Here is a 15,223-nt window from a genome sequence, read left to right on the forward strand (position 1 = left end):
CAGATGATATTGTGATCTGCAGTGAAAGCAGGGAGCAGGTGGAGGAACAATTACAAAGATGGAGGCACGCACTGGAAAGGAGAGGAATGAAGATTAGCCGAAGTAAAACAGAGTGTAGGTCCTACATTTACATCTGTTTGATTATCTTAAAGTGGGCAAACTACAAAAATAAGAGAATTTGAGAAGTATACCATAACTCTTTCACAGCACTGTACCATCGTGGACTACTCGAAAAAATATCAAGCTATATATCTGATTTGTTGTGATTGTGTGTCCATTCCCTCCAGAACATGGGACGAAACAAGTATTACAGTTAGAGCTGTCCAAAGTGGTCATGACAGGGAGCGCAAAAGGATCACGTATTATCATCTTCTTTTCCTCCAATTTGGACATCCTGCAGGCTGTTTATTGCATCTGTGGACACAGAAAGCAAAAAGTACAGTGGAGATGCACATTCATAAACACAATCACAGAAGTGTATTATGCATACGTTACTGTGTATTACACAAGATAATGTCCACCAGTTAAAAAATTAAACATTTGTAATTCATTTGTTACTGGACACATACTGTGCTTCGACAAAGTATTTGCCCTCCCACCCCCATGTTCTTTTTTCACATCACACACAAAGGTTTCAAATCATCAAACAATTTTCATATCACTCAGACAACCCAAGGAAATACAAAATGCCGTTTTCAAATGAGAATTTAATAATTATGGTACAAAAAAAATCCAAACGTCCAGGGAAAAGAGATTTGTGAGGATGGACGACTTCAAATACTTGGGGTCAATAATCCAGAGCAATGGTGAGTGTGGTAATAAAGTGAAGAAATGGATCCAAGCAGGTTGAAACAGTTGGCGGAAGGTGTCTGTTGTTATGTGACAGAAGAGTCTCTGCTAGGATGAAGTACAAAGTTGTGCAAGTTTATAAAGGTGTTCAGGCCAGCCATGATGTATAGATTAGAGACGGTGGGACTGAAAAGACAACAAGAAGCAGAGCTGGAGGTGGCAGAAATAAAGATGTTGAGGTTCTCTCTAGGAATGAGTAGGTTGATAGGGTCAGAAATGAGCTCAGAGGGAAAGTCAAAGTTTGATGTTTTGGAGACAAAGTTTGAGAGGGCAGACTTCAATGGTTTGGATATGTCCAGAGGAGAGAGAGTGAGTATGGTGGTAGTAAGGAGTTAAGTATGGAGCTGCCAGGCAAAAAAGCAAGAGGAAGACCAAAGAAAAAGTTGATTGATATTGGATTGGATATTGTGAGGCAGTTGGTGTTAGAGAGGAAGAAAAAGAAGACAAAAAATTCAAACCTTTATGACCCTCTGAAAGGTATATTCAATTTCATAAGCCACACCCAAACCTAATTACCACCATACTTGTTGAATCAAGAAATGTCAGAGAACGTTAAATTCCCAGAACCAATCCATGATCTCAAGAACCAATGCATCATGCCACAATCTAAAGAACTTCAAGAAGCAGCGAGAAAGAAAAGTGATTGAAATCCATCAGTCTGAAAAAGGTTACACAACAATTTCTAAGGCTTTGGGGATCCAGCTCACCACAGTAAGAGCCATTATCCACAAATGGAGAAATTACTCCAAGAGAGTGTAACAACGACTCATCTATGAGGTCACAAAAGCTTGGCGGCCTGTTTGGCGGAGGCAATCCTTTGCAACAGAATGAAATGGACCATTTTTGATAACCGGTCTACCACCGTGAGGACAGCAGCAGACAGCAAGCACGGGAGACCATTCACAAAATCCAGGGGTATATGAGACCATGGGCGCTGGGGAAAGGACAACATTGTGAATCGGAGGCCCACCTGGCTTGTCGGGCATTTAGCCTCTTGGCGGACTTGAGGTACTTGAGATTTTTGTGTTCCGTCAGTACCAGGAACGGAACCTGGGACCCCTCCAGCCTATGTCTCTATTCCTCCGTAGTGGTCTTGACAGCAAGCAACTCCCAGTCTCCGACGCCGTAGTTTTGCTCCACCGGAGTCATCCTCTTGGAAAGTAAGGCTCAGGGGTGTAGTCTCCTATCCCTGGCGCTCCTCTGAGAGAGGACTGCCCCTACCCCGAGTCCGATGCGTCCACCTCAATGACGAACTGTCTTTCTGGGTTGGGCAGGATGAGGAGTGGGGCTGAAGTAAAACCGGCCTTGAGTTTGCTGAAGGCCGCCTGGCAGGCCGCGTTCCACTCAAAAGAGTTGTCGGGAGAAGTGAGCGCATGTAACGGGTCAGCTATGGAGCTGAAGTTTCTGATGAACATCCGATAAAAGTTAGCGAATCCGATGAACCTTTGAACCTCCTTGCGGTTCATGGGGGTGGGCCACTGAAGAATGGATTCGATTTTGCTGGGGTCCATGCAGATCTCCCCCTCTGCTAGAATGAAACCCAGGAATGTGACGGAAGGCCGGTGAAATTCGCATTTCTCTGCTTTAATATAAAGGTTGTGCCGCAGAAGTTGCTCCAGCACAACCCGAACATGCCCGACGTGGGAATCCTCATCTGGAGAGAAAATCAAAATATCGTCGAGATAGACAAAATCCTGTTTATTCAGCATTTCACGCATAACATTGTTAATGAAATTTTAGAACACCGCAGCCGCATTGGTAAGCCCGAACGGCATCACCAGGTATCCGTAGTGACCCGTGGGTGTGTTGGGGGCAGTTTTTCGTTCGTCCCCCTCCCTAATGCGCAGCAGGTTGTGTGCGCTCCGTAAGTCCAATTTGGTGAAAACCTGAGCCGTGGCAATTAGAGGAAAGGTATACCTGTTCTTAACAGTGATGTCGTTTAGACCCCGGTAGTCGATGCAGGGGTGCAGGGTTGTGTCCTTCTTATTGACGAAGAAGAAGCCGGCTCCGGCGGATGAAGACGAGGGTCGGATAAGGCCCGCCGCCAGCGGCGACTCCACGGGGAACGAGGCGCAGGTGTGCGCCTCACTGATTAGTACCAGTATGTGCTGTGTCGGGAACCGGCACAGCCAGGACAAGGATCGGCAGAACCATGACACAAAATCTTGATTTCAGTTATTGCGGCCAGGAGTGGTTTTCGGTTCAGGAGACAATTACATTTTCACAGAGGTTTAGAACGGTTTGGATTTTTTTGCGCCTTAAAAAATTTAATTGTCGTTTGAACATGGCATTTTGTATTTCCGTGGATTGTGTCTGAGTGATATTAAATTTGGTTTGATTATTTGAAATCTTTGTGTGTAATAGATATGCAAAAAATAAAAAATGAAATCAAGAAGGGGGGGAACACTACTGTAAATGAATTTGAGCTACCTAATTCATGAGTTGGCACTTTGTACAGTAGATCATTTTAAAAATGTTTTCAGAATTGCATTAACATGTCTCCTTCTGCAGCAGAGCACTGTGAGAAAGACATCCACTGTAAATATGAAACTTAAAATTGTCACTGAGGAGGACAAATCCCAGGTGAACAACACACTCAGCAAGATCTGTACAAACTAATGTTGAATAGATTTTAGAAATCATTTGATCCTTTGTTAAATGTGTAAACTCTTAAGGTTGTCAACAATGTCATTGAGGCTCTAGAAAGGATGAAATACTGTGGAGCTCTGTTTATAGACTTAGTGAAAGACTTGGGCACAGTTGACAGTTTTCATTTCATCAAAGTGTCTTTACTTTGGTCTTCAGTTTGGTCTATGTGGGTAGGCTGTTAAATGGTTCTCCAAATTACCTGGTTGGTAGATTTCAATGTGTCCACTGAGCTGGTTTTGCCAGGTTCCTCTACTGAAAGAAGTACCCTGGATTTTGTGCTCCATTTTTCTCCATTTAAGTAAATACTTGGTAACAACCTGTCAAACATTGCTCACCCTTTCAATGGTGATCGAACGAACGCCTTAGACACAGTTGAGTTGCCATTTTATCAATGCTTTTCTCTACTTATCGCCTACAGGTTTGACTAAAATATGTTTGTTGTCATTCCCTACCTAAATTTTATCCCAGAGAGTCAAGTGTCCCTTGGTGAAGGTGACAAGAGCACTGACCCCTTTCTTAGAATGACACAGCCGACATCTTTAGAAGTAGCTTTTTGTACTTTATAGTCTTTTGTGTTTTTTATGAATTGATTCTCAGTCATTTCTTTCCAGGTCCGAGCCAACTTCAGTAACCGCAATTCAAAACATGGCATACATAAATCAGGTATGTGACACTAGAATGAGGTGGCAAACGATGATCGTTGATGATTGTCAATGACCTAATTGGTACAATGCTACAGTAAGGTTCGGTCCCTCACCTAGAACCTGTTTGCCATGTTTGACCCTATCAATGGCGTACAGCCCCAAGCAATTGAAATTCTAAGATCATTGGGACGCACAAAGCCCTCCACCATGATAAAGTGACTGTTTCCAGGAGGGGCTTCTGGATGATATTTTCTTATATTCAAACTAAAATGTATATCCATCCATCAATTTTCTTAGCCGCTTATACTCACAAGTGTCGCGGGAGTGCCAGAGCCTATCCCAGCTATCAATGGTCAGGAGGCAGGGTACACCCTGAACTGGTGTTCAGCCAATTCCAGTCCACATGAAGACAGACAACAGTCACACTCACAATCGCATCTAGGGGCAATTTAGAGTGTCCACTTAATGCATGTTTTTGGGGTGTGGGAGGAAACCGGAGTGCCTGAAGAAAACCCACGCAGGCACAAAGAGGACATAGAAACTTCATACAGGCGGGGCCGAGGTTGAACCCGGGTCCTCAGAACTGTGAGGCCAACGGTTTACAGCTGCGTCACTAAAATGTACAAAATGTTGTTAGTTAATTAGTTCATTTTAATCTATTATCACAATGACTTTCCTGTGGTAGTGTTAAGGTTACAAAAGAATATTTTTGTGTGGGTCTTTAAACAGGCATCTGTGGCATCACGAAGAATTAACTGAATTAACACCAAACTTGATCGTTGCGCACATTAGTAAGTAGGTTATAAGTCAGAACTGGTTTTACTAGGGAAATTACAGGATTCTATTGAAAAACTCATAATTTTATAGTGCAGACATTTTCAAAATTTAATATAGTTTTAAAGTACATTATAGATTCATATATTATGTCCACATCTAAAATCGCTTAGATTTATTATTTTTCTTTTGAAAAACATAAATTCCTTTAAAAAATGACTTTTTGACAAATTGTTAAATGAGACATTAAATTAGCATTTTCATAAACTTTAAGTAAAATTATTTTTTTATGCATCATAAAAAAAGAAAATAAAAGAAATAATGAAGTTATACTGTTTTAACTCTAATTTAAAGGCGCTTTTATACCCAATTTGTAATAACACATCCCCAAAAGGACCTTCTCCAGACAAGAAGCACAATTTCTCCTGAATCCATCATCCAAATTAAAAAAAAAAATCTTAAAGCGTTGTACTCAGGTTGAACGGCCTTTTCTAACCATGTTTTGCATTTTGAGAGATTATCTTTTAGGAAATCTTATTACGTTGCTAATGATAAAGGTGGTGTCAGCGACGATGTAAGATCCGCCTTACAGTTTTAAGGTCCAGGGTTCGAAGAGGACCTGCCTGTGTGCTGATTGCATGTTCTTCGCTTGCCTCCATGAGTTTTTATTTTTCAGGTACTCCAGTTTCCTTCCACTTTCCAAAAACTTGCATTGTTAGGTTAATAGAAAAATCTAAATTGTCCGTAGGTGTGAAAGTGAATATGATATGTCCCCTATTATTGAGGGTGTACACCGCCTCTCACCCGAAGTCAGCAGTGATAGGTGCCAGTGCATCCATGACCCTAGTGAGGATAAGCAGTTCAGAGAATGGATTGGTGGATGAATAGACAAACATTACACATCACAATATAACTACAGATTTTTCACAACCCTATATATAATTTATACATTTTTTTCATGATAATTTTTTTCGGGAAACGTGCATTATACAAAGTAATTTTTTGCGCTACCTACGACTGCCTTTTTCTTTGTTAGACACTTCAGCAGAGAACAAAGGGAATCAATGTCTGGAGATGTTTCACACTTCTGGTAGAAAGAAGGGTGCTAACCTGATAGAACAAAAGACCACTGATACGCTCAAATGTATGGTGACAAAGCAGGTATGGTTTTACTATCTTCTGTTTGTTAAATAATTTAATTCTTGAGTGGTAACGTACTGTATCTATATGTACAGTATGTCTGCAGTCGTTGATTTAAAATGTAGAATTTTTATTGAAGCATGTGCTTGTCTGATTTTCTAGTTTGAAGATATGACTTTTTTTCCCTCTCATGTGGTTTTAATTGACATAAAATTTGTATTTACTTTTACTGTAGTCCATTTGTTTGCTTGTCCTTTAGAACATTCCAGTAATAAGTGAATCCAAAAGGATCCCAGCAGGGCAGTGTACAGACCATTCTCAGGGTAAGTAATTGACACCCAGTTCATATGGCATGCAGCTCAGACCCAAAAATGAAAATGCACTATAAGAGAAACATTACTCAACCACTCACAGATCTTCTTATAGAGGATTCCTTTGTGCCTGACACCCCATTAATGAAGAGAAAAATGTAAGGAACAAAATCAAGCTCCCGAGCGATGCCACGTGTGTTTATAAGGTTTACGTGATTTAGTGTATGTCTGATTATCCTTCTGTATTCACCTTGTAGGTCTCAGAGGAATAATTTGTCAGTTTTGGAAATTTTCAGAAGGCCTACACAAAAGAACAATCCTATTAGAAATAATGGTAATCAATGTGCACACATGGTATAGTTCCTATAAGATAGTGTATTGAGTCAGAATATATTTATCTTAGCACATTTTTTAAAAAGCAACCTTTTGATCTTTGTAGAGCAATGTTCAAATGTTGCAAAGAAGCAAGAGTCCCTCTTATCTGCCCAGAGGGTTCCAGGCCCATATTGCAGAAAGCAGCTCCACAGGAAACGCTCTCTGCACCCACAAAAGGTCAAGGAGCGAAGCACAGATTTTGCACCTAAAGAAGTTGCCACAACCATGACGTTGATTTCTGATCAGAAGAGCTCTGAAGAAAAAATCCATCAGGCCTCATGTGATTTGAGTCTGCATACTCCCGAAAAGGTCCAGGTCCAGGGAAAACAACTTGACCAAAAAATGAACAGGGGCAGGCAACCGTCAATGGCTACTTCAATTAAGGCATCCACAGCCAATCAGGAAAGACATTCAAATAATAAGGTAATTTGTGTGTGTGTGTCTGTCTGCGCGCACGTGTTTGTATACTATGTATATATGTAATATTATATGTGTGTGTGTGTGTGTGTGTGTGTGTGTAACATATACTCTTCCTTTCGGCTTGTCTCATTAAGGGGTCGCCACAGTGTGTCATCTTTTTCAAACATCTTCTCTAACACCAACTGCCCTCATGTCTTCCCTCACAACATCCATAAACATTCTCTTTGATCTTCCTCTCGCTCTTTTGCCTGTCAGCTCCATCCTCATCAGCCTTCTCCCATCATACTAACGCTCTCTCCTCTGGACGTGTCCAAAGCATTGAAGTCCTCTCTCTCAGTCTCCAAAACATCTAACTTTGACTGTCCCTCTAATAAGCCCATTTCTAGCCCTATCCAACCTGCTCACCCCGAGAGAGAACCTCAACATCTTCATTTGAACCACTCTGCTTCCTGTTGTCTCTTCAGTGCCACCGTCTCTAATCCATACATCACGGCTGGCCTTACACCTGTTTTATAAACTTTGCCATTCATCCTCGGAGAGACTCTTCTGTCCTATATCACACCTGACCCCTTCCTCCACTCGTTCCAGCTTGCTTGGACCAGTTTCTTCACATTCTGATCCTATTCTCCATTGCTCTGGAATGGTGACCACAAGTATTTGGTATTTGAAGTCTTCCACCCTCTCTGTCTTTTCTCCAGGCGGGCTCACTCTTCCCCCTCCAGCCCTCTCATTCATACATATATATATTCTGTCTTACTTCAGCTAATCTTCTTTACTCTCCTTTCCACTGCATGCCTCCATCTCTATAACTGTTCTTTCACCTGCTCCCTGCTTTCACTTTAGATCAAAATGTCACTTGCAAACATCACAATTCACTGCGAGTCCAGTCTGTCATCTGTCAGCCTATCCGTCACTACTGCAAACATGAAGCGGGTCAGGGCTGAATTATGATGGAGTCGCACCTTCACCTTAAATTTCTCTGTCACAACCACAACACACCTGACCACTGTTCTGCTGCCCTCATACTGTACATGTCTTGTACTATTCTTACATACTTCTCAGCCACACCAGACGTTTGCATACAGTTTCACAGTTCCTCTCTTGGTACTCTGTCATAGGCTTTCTCTAGATCGACAAAGACACAATGTAGCTCTGTCTGACCTCTGTACTTTTCCATTTGCATCCTCATGGAAAATAACTTTCTCTTTCTCAGCATTAAACCATACTGTTGCTCGCAAATACTCAATTCTGTCCTGAGTCAAGGCTCCACTACTCTTTCCCATAACTTCATTGTATGGCTCATCACCTTTATTCCGCTATAATTACAACAGTTCTGCACATCGCCTATGTTCTCAAAAATGGGAACTAGCGCATTTTTCCTCAATTCTTCACGGATCTTCTCACCCGCTAGTAGTCTGAACAAGTTGATCAAAAACTCCACAGCCACCTTTCCAAATTGCTTCCATACCTCCACTGGTATGTCATCAGGACCAACTGTCTTTCCATTTTTCATTCTGTTCAGTGCCTTTCTAACTTCCCCCTTACTAATCATTGCCACTTCCTTGTCCACCACACTTGCCTCTTCCCCAACGCCCATCTCAGTGTATTATTTTCGGCTCTCTCAAGTCCTCTCGGTGTCCCACTTCTTCTTGGCTAACCTTTTTCATTGTATGACTTCCTGTACTTTGGGTTTTCACCACCGAGTCTCCTGCTCTCTTTTCTTACCAAAAGATATACCAAGTAGTCTAATACCTGTCTCTCTGATCACCTTGGCTGTAGTAGTCCAGTCTCCCAGGAGCACCTCCTGCCCACTGTCTCACTTCTTTCCGAAAGGCCGTAAAATACTCTTCCTTTCTCAGCTTCCATCACATAATTCTCTTCTCTACTTTTTTCTTCTTAATTTTCCTCCCCACTACCAGAGTCATCTTACACTCCACCATCTTATGCTCTCTAGCTACACTCTCCCCCACCACTGTCTTAAAATCAGTAACCTCCTTCAGAAAACATTATCTGAACAAAATGTAAGCCACCTGTGTGCTTCTAACCTTTGCTCTTATTAGTCACCTTATGTTTCATCATTTCGTTGTATGCACAGCATATAATGACATTAAAGGTTTTTGATTTCTGCCTCTGGAGAATACTGTTCACTGCTGCTATTTCTATTCTTTTTGCAAAGTCTACCACCGCCTGTACCTCTTCATCACTCATCCATCGATCTGATACTATTTTCACCTCCAAGACATTTTTAGCTAGCTCTTCCTTTAAAAAAAAAACCTACTCCATTTTTCTGCCCATCTACCCCATTATAGTCTTTTAAAACTTGCCCTCAATTTCTAGCCTTCCTGCCAATGCGCCTGCTCTCCTGGATGCAAACTTTCTCCTAATCATCATGTCAACCAACTTCCAAGCTTCCTGTCATAGTCCTAAAAATTCTAAATCCCTACACTCAGTTTTAGGCTCTGTGCTTTCGTCTTCTTTGAAGAATCCGCTTTCTTCCTCTTCTTTGCCTTCGCCCCACAGTAGTTGAATTTTCACCGACACCCTGCAGGTTAATGGTGCCGGGGGTGGACATTGTTAACCCAGTCCACAAGTTGTAGGTGGAGACTCTCTAGTATGACATCAGACAGCTGCTTGACAGAAAATACTTTTGAGACATGCATACATAAAAACGCAGGATGGATTTTCACTGAGCAATGAAAGGTTACCAATACTGTGGTTATGCTGAGACATTTTCTTAATTTATTTTTTGGACAGTGGTGCAATGATGCAGAGCCCTTTACCAATTTAGAGTTGTTTAAAACGATTTCTAGAGCAATATTCCAGTGCAGTGGCCCAGAGACTTCAAGAAATTCAAGCAGTTTAAATTGACTAGTCGTGCAAGAATCTGGAATAGTGTGAATTGTTCAAATGGTACTGCTACATCTCAAGCAAATGGGTGGCCAGCATTGGTCAACAACAGATGTATAAATAGTGCAGAGTGGCGAGACTGCTATAGTGAATGCACAAATAATGTCAAATTGGCCTGAGAGAAATGTGACAACCCGGACAAAATTGGCAGCGTGTAACAATATAGTTGTAACTGTTTATTAAATTAATTGGGTTGAGCGAAGAAGCTTATAAAATGTCTGCTAGTTTTAGTTTGGATTGTTTGATAGCGCCTTCTTGAGGGAAAGACTTGGAAGACGTGGTGACCAGGATGTGGAGATTCCAAGAAAATTTTACCTTGAACAGAAACAATTGATGGATAAAGAGGCATATATTTTTTTCACCGGTTAGTATTAAGTTAAAAGCACACCATTTTTATAAATATCTCATATTTCATACATTTGTAGTGCACACAGCAAAATTATGACCAATCAAAAATTATCCATGTCTAGGTTTTATGCATCAAGATTTGTGGGAGGTAAATCAAATCTTGTTATATAATGGTATGTCTGTGTTTTATTCATTTAGAGAAATAATACAACTGCAGGAAACATGGTGAAACTAATTTCAAGCTATTACACCACAGACAAGCAATCCAAGGAAACGGTTATAAGTGTACCTCAGCGCTGGATTCCACCTCAAGTCAGCAGGTGCAACCCTAATGATCTTCACATTGACCTACCTGTATTCAACAAGGACTTGACTAAGACCAGATGCATCTCTTTGACTTTATTTTTGGCTTTGTTTTTTTTTCCTCTATCAGCTTGTGTTCCACTGGTAAAGTGAGTAACCAATACTTTTACTCTTTTATTGTGGAGAGGAGCCTTCTAGATCTTGATTTGCTAAAGATTATTTTTACTTGCTTCAGAAAAATACACAAGCAGTAGATGTAACCAAATCCCACAGTAAGACCACATCAATTAAAAAAAGGTGATAACTTTCAAGAGAGAGACTTGTGTTTTGGATTTAGGTTTAATGATTTTCTCCCTTCTACAGAAAAGATGTTTTTGATTTCAGCTATGACGAAGCATTCAGTATCGGGGTGAATACTATATTTTTCTGACTCAAGATATTTCACTGCAACATTATTGGCCTGTAACGTCAGTTTTTGACATGTTATGTTTAGAGAAGGTACAATACAGTCCTTGGCAAATCTGCCACATCAAACAAGTATGTCTAATTGTTGGCTGGATATATTTCTATATGAATCATGAATAAAGAATAAGAATTTATATGAGAATGGATCTCATTTTATTATATCCATTTCATTATACCTTTGTAAATTGGCAGGGGCATCTGTGACTCATTACTGAACCATACCACAGCCTGGACAGGACAACTGGCAGCAAAGGTATGTTTCCATTTTTTGCCATATGCTATAGCTCAGTATTTTTGCATGATGAATAAAAAAGTGACTATTATGAACGTAACATATTGTGTGTGGATGTGACCTGTACATTGTAGGAGAAACAAAATAAAAAGAAGCATCTGTTCAGTGGCACGAACAATAAAAGCTCTCCAGATGTCATCTGGCGGACAGAGTCAAACAAGAAAGCCCAATGCAAAACAACATATACCTGCAAGCAACAAATCAGGCCCAAAAAATCTTTGGCCCATAATTCAAGTACAATATTTATTTTGCTGCAAATAATTTTAATTGGTGCCTCCAGATTCAAGTTAAATTCATACCGTGACCATGCTCTTATTTCAAAACACCTAACTCCTCAAAGCATATTTGCCCACTAGAACGAATGAAAATCCAGTTAACCTTTTCCAGTCCCCAAGTAACACCACGTTTTTTAAAAAAAGGTACAAACATGATAGGGGAGAATGTAAAGATATTAACTACCTTTTATAGGAGGTTAAATCAAGGCAAAAGTCTCAAACACACACAGATTCTGAGGATTCAGATGTCTGAATCTTTCTCACTCTCTCTCTCTCCGCAACTTTTTGACTATGTGTGTGGCCCAGCTGCGCAGAGGTGCTGCGCAGGGCATGTGTAGGTCACGTGATCTAATGCGAGCGTTGTCGACCGCGTGACCACTAGAGTATAAAGTGGTCGTTAGTTGTATAACAACAGCACATTGGTTTGAACATTCACTTGTGCTCTCGGAACCTGCTTTGGATAAGTCCCAGGAGTTGACAAAACGAAAAAAAAAAACATCTACACTTCTTCTGCTGTGAGGAAGTAACTCTGCTTTTACTCAGTCAAAATTAATCTAAATGTCACGTCTACTTTTATTTATTAATTATTGCTTACTAAATATTTTGCCCACCAGACGAAGACTTTAACTTATGTCTTGAGGCTGTTTACTCCATTCTAGTTTAAGAGGTAATGACGTTTAAGTCTAATGAGTGGAGCTTCATGCTGCCAAACTTTTTTTCTCAAGTTTGGGCTCATGGGTCAAAGCAAAAACTCGGCCAGTTCGTGTCTGGTCAAAAAACTCACGTCGGGTCACTTGTATCTCGAGGCACCACGTTATTATTATTGTCAAAATAGTTCATCAGAATGTTGATAAAATAATCAATATAATTGCATGAATAAATTCCCAGTTGAAGCCCAAGTCTTACCAAAATGTGGAAAAAGTAATGCAAGACTCAGTAAGGTAAGGTCTTAATTGACATTTAAGATCATGTAAGCCACAAGATGTTATTCACGAGAAGATTGAAAAAATGCGATGGAATTGCAGGAGATTCCAAACCCTGACAAATCCTTCAGTTTCAACAAGAGACCCCGGCGAAATGCAACCTTTGTCAAGAGCTATAAAGAGCAAGACACCGATGAGAGCCTCTCAGTGTCAGAGATGCCTCAAGCAACCAAGGCAAGGGAATTGAAAGAAAGAAAATGCATGAGATGACCAAGCTTTTGGGTTTTGCGCGTATCCTGATTGATATATGTTTTTTGTTTCTGCAAAGTATCACATCAAAATATCACAGTACATAAGAGCATTTTGCAATTATGCAGCAATTTTCTCATTGACTATATTTATAAAGGTGGTATTGACATGAAAAATTTACCAGATGCCGGGGACAACCCAAGTAATCATACCAACAAAGGAAGAAGAACGAAGAACAAATAACATTAGAAATATAGTTTTGTGTAATGATTTTGAAATGACACAGGGAAAAGTTCTGAACACACCAACTGGTATTTATTTTATACTTTGTACAAAAGCCTTTGTTTGTAATGACAGCTTCAAGACGCTTCCTCTATGGAGAAACTTGTCTCATGCATTGCTCTGGTGTGATTTTGGCCCCTTCCTCCACATAAGTAGTCTTCAAATCATGAAGGTTTTGTGGGCTTCTTTTATTGACCTTGAGTTTAATTTCTTTCCGTAAATGTTACTTTTTCCCTGTCTCATCTCACATTCCAGCCATCCATTTTCCAAGCCGTTTTACACACAATTCAATAGCTGATCTTATTTCTCCTTTATTTGTATGTCTGGATTACATGGGTCATCCCTGAGAGGTGACATTTTCAGGTCAATAGAACTTTTGGGGCGGCACGGTGGATCAGCTCATAAAGTGTTGGCCTCACAGTTCTGAGGTCCTGGGTTTCATCCTGGACCTGCCTGCGTGGAGTTTGCATGTTTTCTCCGTGCCCGTGTGGGTTTCCTCCGGGCACTCTGGTTTCCTCCCACATTCCAAAAACATGCAACATTAATTGGACACTCTAAATTGCCCCTATTCAAATTGCCCTCGTCACTGTGAGTGTGGCTGTTTGTCTCAATGTGGCTGGCAACCAGTTCAGGGTGTACCCCGCCTCCTGCACGTTGACAGCTGGAATAGGCTCCAGCACTCCCCGTGACCCTCATGAGGATAACTGGTGAAAAAAATAGATGGATAGATAGCACTTTTGGAAGTATACTTAATGAGAAAAATGGTGGCATGTAAAATACTTCTCAGCTGCTGTATATCACATAGCGATCATAGGCATTTTAGGCACCCTTTCACATACAGTATCATATGTAATACTCTCTTTGCCAGTAGGCATGTAAAATTACTCAGCCAAACAAGTCCAACACGACAAAAATTCAGGCACAGAGAAGGACGTCAAAGTGTCGTCCTGACCACCACGCCTCCTCTTCCTCGACCAAGAAGATGCGATGTAAGTAATCAAGTAATGTGACTGAGGTGTGAGTTACCACATCCAGCTCACAGCCCAGAGGTTGTGGTTTCAAATCCGGGCTCTGAGCTTTTTGTGTGAAATTCGCATTTTCTCCTTGTGCCTGTATGTTTTTTCTTTGCATACCCCGCCACCCTCCCACATTCAAAAAACATGCATGTTAAGTTTATTTGAAGACCCAAATTGTCCCCGTGTTTGTTTGTTGTCTATATGTACCCTGTTTTTGGCTGGTGAACAGTTCAAGATGTGCCGCTGGATGGCTGGACATGTTGGCCATCTTTGCATTCTTCATTTTGCTATCTGAGTGTGATGAACTGGAAGTACTTGGAAGATAGATTGTTTGAATTGTACAACATGTTTATGAAAGGTGTCTCGATCTCACATTAAAGCCACCTATATCATATGTTAATCCTAAAATACATCAATGACAGGAAAGGGACTGTATTACCCACAATCCTTTATAACAGCAGCAATATTTAAAGTAACAGAGAACCAATGAGGTTTATAGACTTCAGGAAAATGCTTGGGTGTCACGATAAAGACTTGGAAAGATAAAACTTTTCTTTAAAGAAATTGTACACAACTGTATCCAAACACACATGCATCAAGATTATAGTTCTAGTAAACAATAGCAATTTGAATATGCGATTTGCGTAAATAATTAAGACTATGGTTACAATATGTCCATAGGCATTCAGACAGTTTTTCCCTTTTGCAGTTAAGTCATTAAATTCTTGATCAGTGAACCAACTATTTTCTGCCTTGCGCCATTGTTGGGACACACTCTCACATCCTGCTGGTCAAATTAGTATTAGTAATACAGACTCTAGCACGATTCGTCATTTTAAACTGAACCCTTTGCACAATTCCCATTGCACTGGTCTATAACTGAACCACGAACGGGTAAGGGCACACTGTGGGGGGTTGATGCACTCTAACGGCTTTGCATAATTATGACTCTTATAAGAAATAGTTACCTATTAATTGAATGTCTATTGTTCTTTATTCTT

The 15,223-nt window shown here is 40.6% G+C and overlaps 1 protein-coding gene across 4 annotated transcripts in view; it reads left to right on the plus strand.

Annotated features, from left to right (window-relative positions):
* The window catches only part of LOC133508428 (synaptonemal complex protein 2-like), a 36,232-nt gene that overhangs the window by 11,329 nt on the left and 9,680 nt on the right, over window positions 1-15,223 (plus strand). For 3 of the 4 annotated variants that reach the window (XR_009797054.1, XM_061834479.1, XM_061834502.1), the window contains exons 15-32: window positions 288-436; window positions 3,361-3,432; window positions 4,110-4,161; window positions 5,953-6,077; window positions 6,316-6,379; window positions 6,471-6,525; window positions 6,625-6,701; window positions 6,807-7,165; window positions 10,616-10,737; window positions 10,851-10,869; window positions 10,956-11,017; window positions 11,084-11,129; window positions 11,214-11,257; window positions 11,378-11,438; window positions 11,552-11,711; window positions 12,641-12,693; window positions 12,778-12,909; window positions 14,078-14,195. Coding sequence is in view for 3 of the 4 variants with exons in the window: in XM_061834479.1 (XP_061690463.1) it covers window positions 288-436; window positions 3,361-3,432; window positions 4,110-4,161; window positions 5,953-6,077; window positions 6,316-6,379; window positions 6,471-6,525; window positions 6,625-6,701; window positions 6,807-7,165; window positions 10,616-10,737; window positions 10,851-10,869; window positions 10,956-11,017; window positions 11,084-11,129; window positions 11,214-11,257; window positions 11,378-11,438; window positions 11,552-11,711; window positions 12,641-12,693; window positions 12,778-12,909; window positions 14,078-14,195 (1,770 nt within the window). In the remaining variant the exon portion in view is untranslated. The remainder of the gene's footprint in view (window positions 1-287; window positions 437-3,360; window positions 3,433-4,109; window positions 4,162-5,952; window positions 6,078-6,315; window positions 6,380-6,470; window positions 6,526-6,624; window positions 6,702-6,806; window positions 7,166-10,615; window positions 10,738-10,850; window positions 10,870-10,955; window positions 11,018-11,083; window positions 11,130-11,213; window positions 11,258-11,377; window positions 11,439-11,551; window positions 11,712-12,640; window positions 12,694-12,777; window positions 12,910-14,077; window positions 14,196-15,223) is intronic. The other variant, XM_061834488.1, reaches the window with a different exon arrangement.

The sequence above is a fragment of the Syngnathoides biaculeatus genome, chromosome 2 (assembly GCF_019802595.1).
Source record: "Syngnathoides biaculeatus isolate LvHL_M chromosome 2, ASM1980259v1, whole genome shotgun sequence".
NCBI classification, from domain to species: domain Eukaryota; kingdom Metazoa; phylum Chordata; class Actinopteri; order Syngnathiformes; family Syngnathidae; genus Syngnathoides; species Syngnathoides biaculeatus.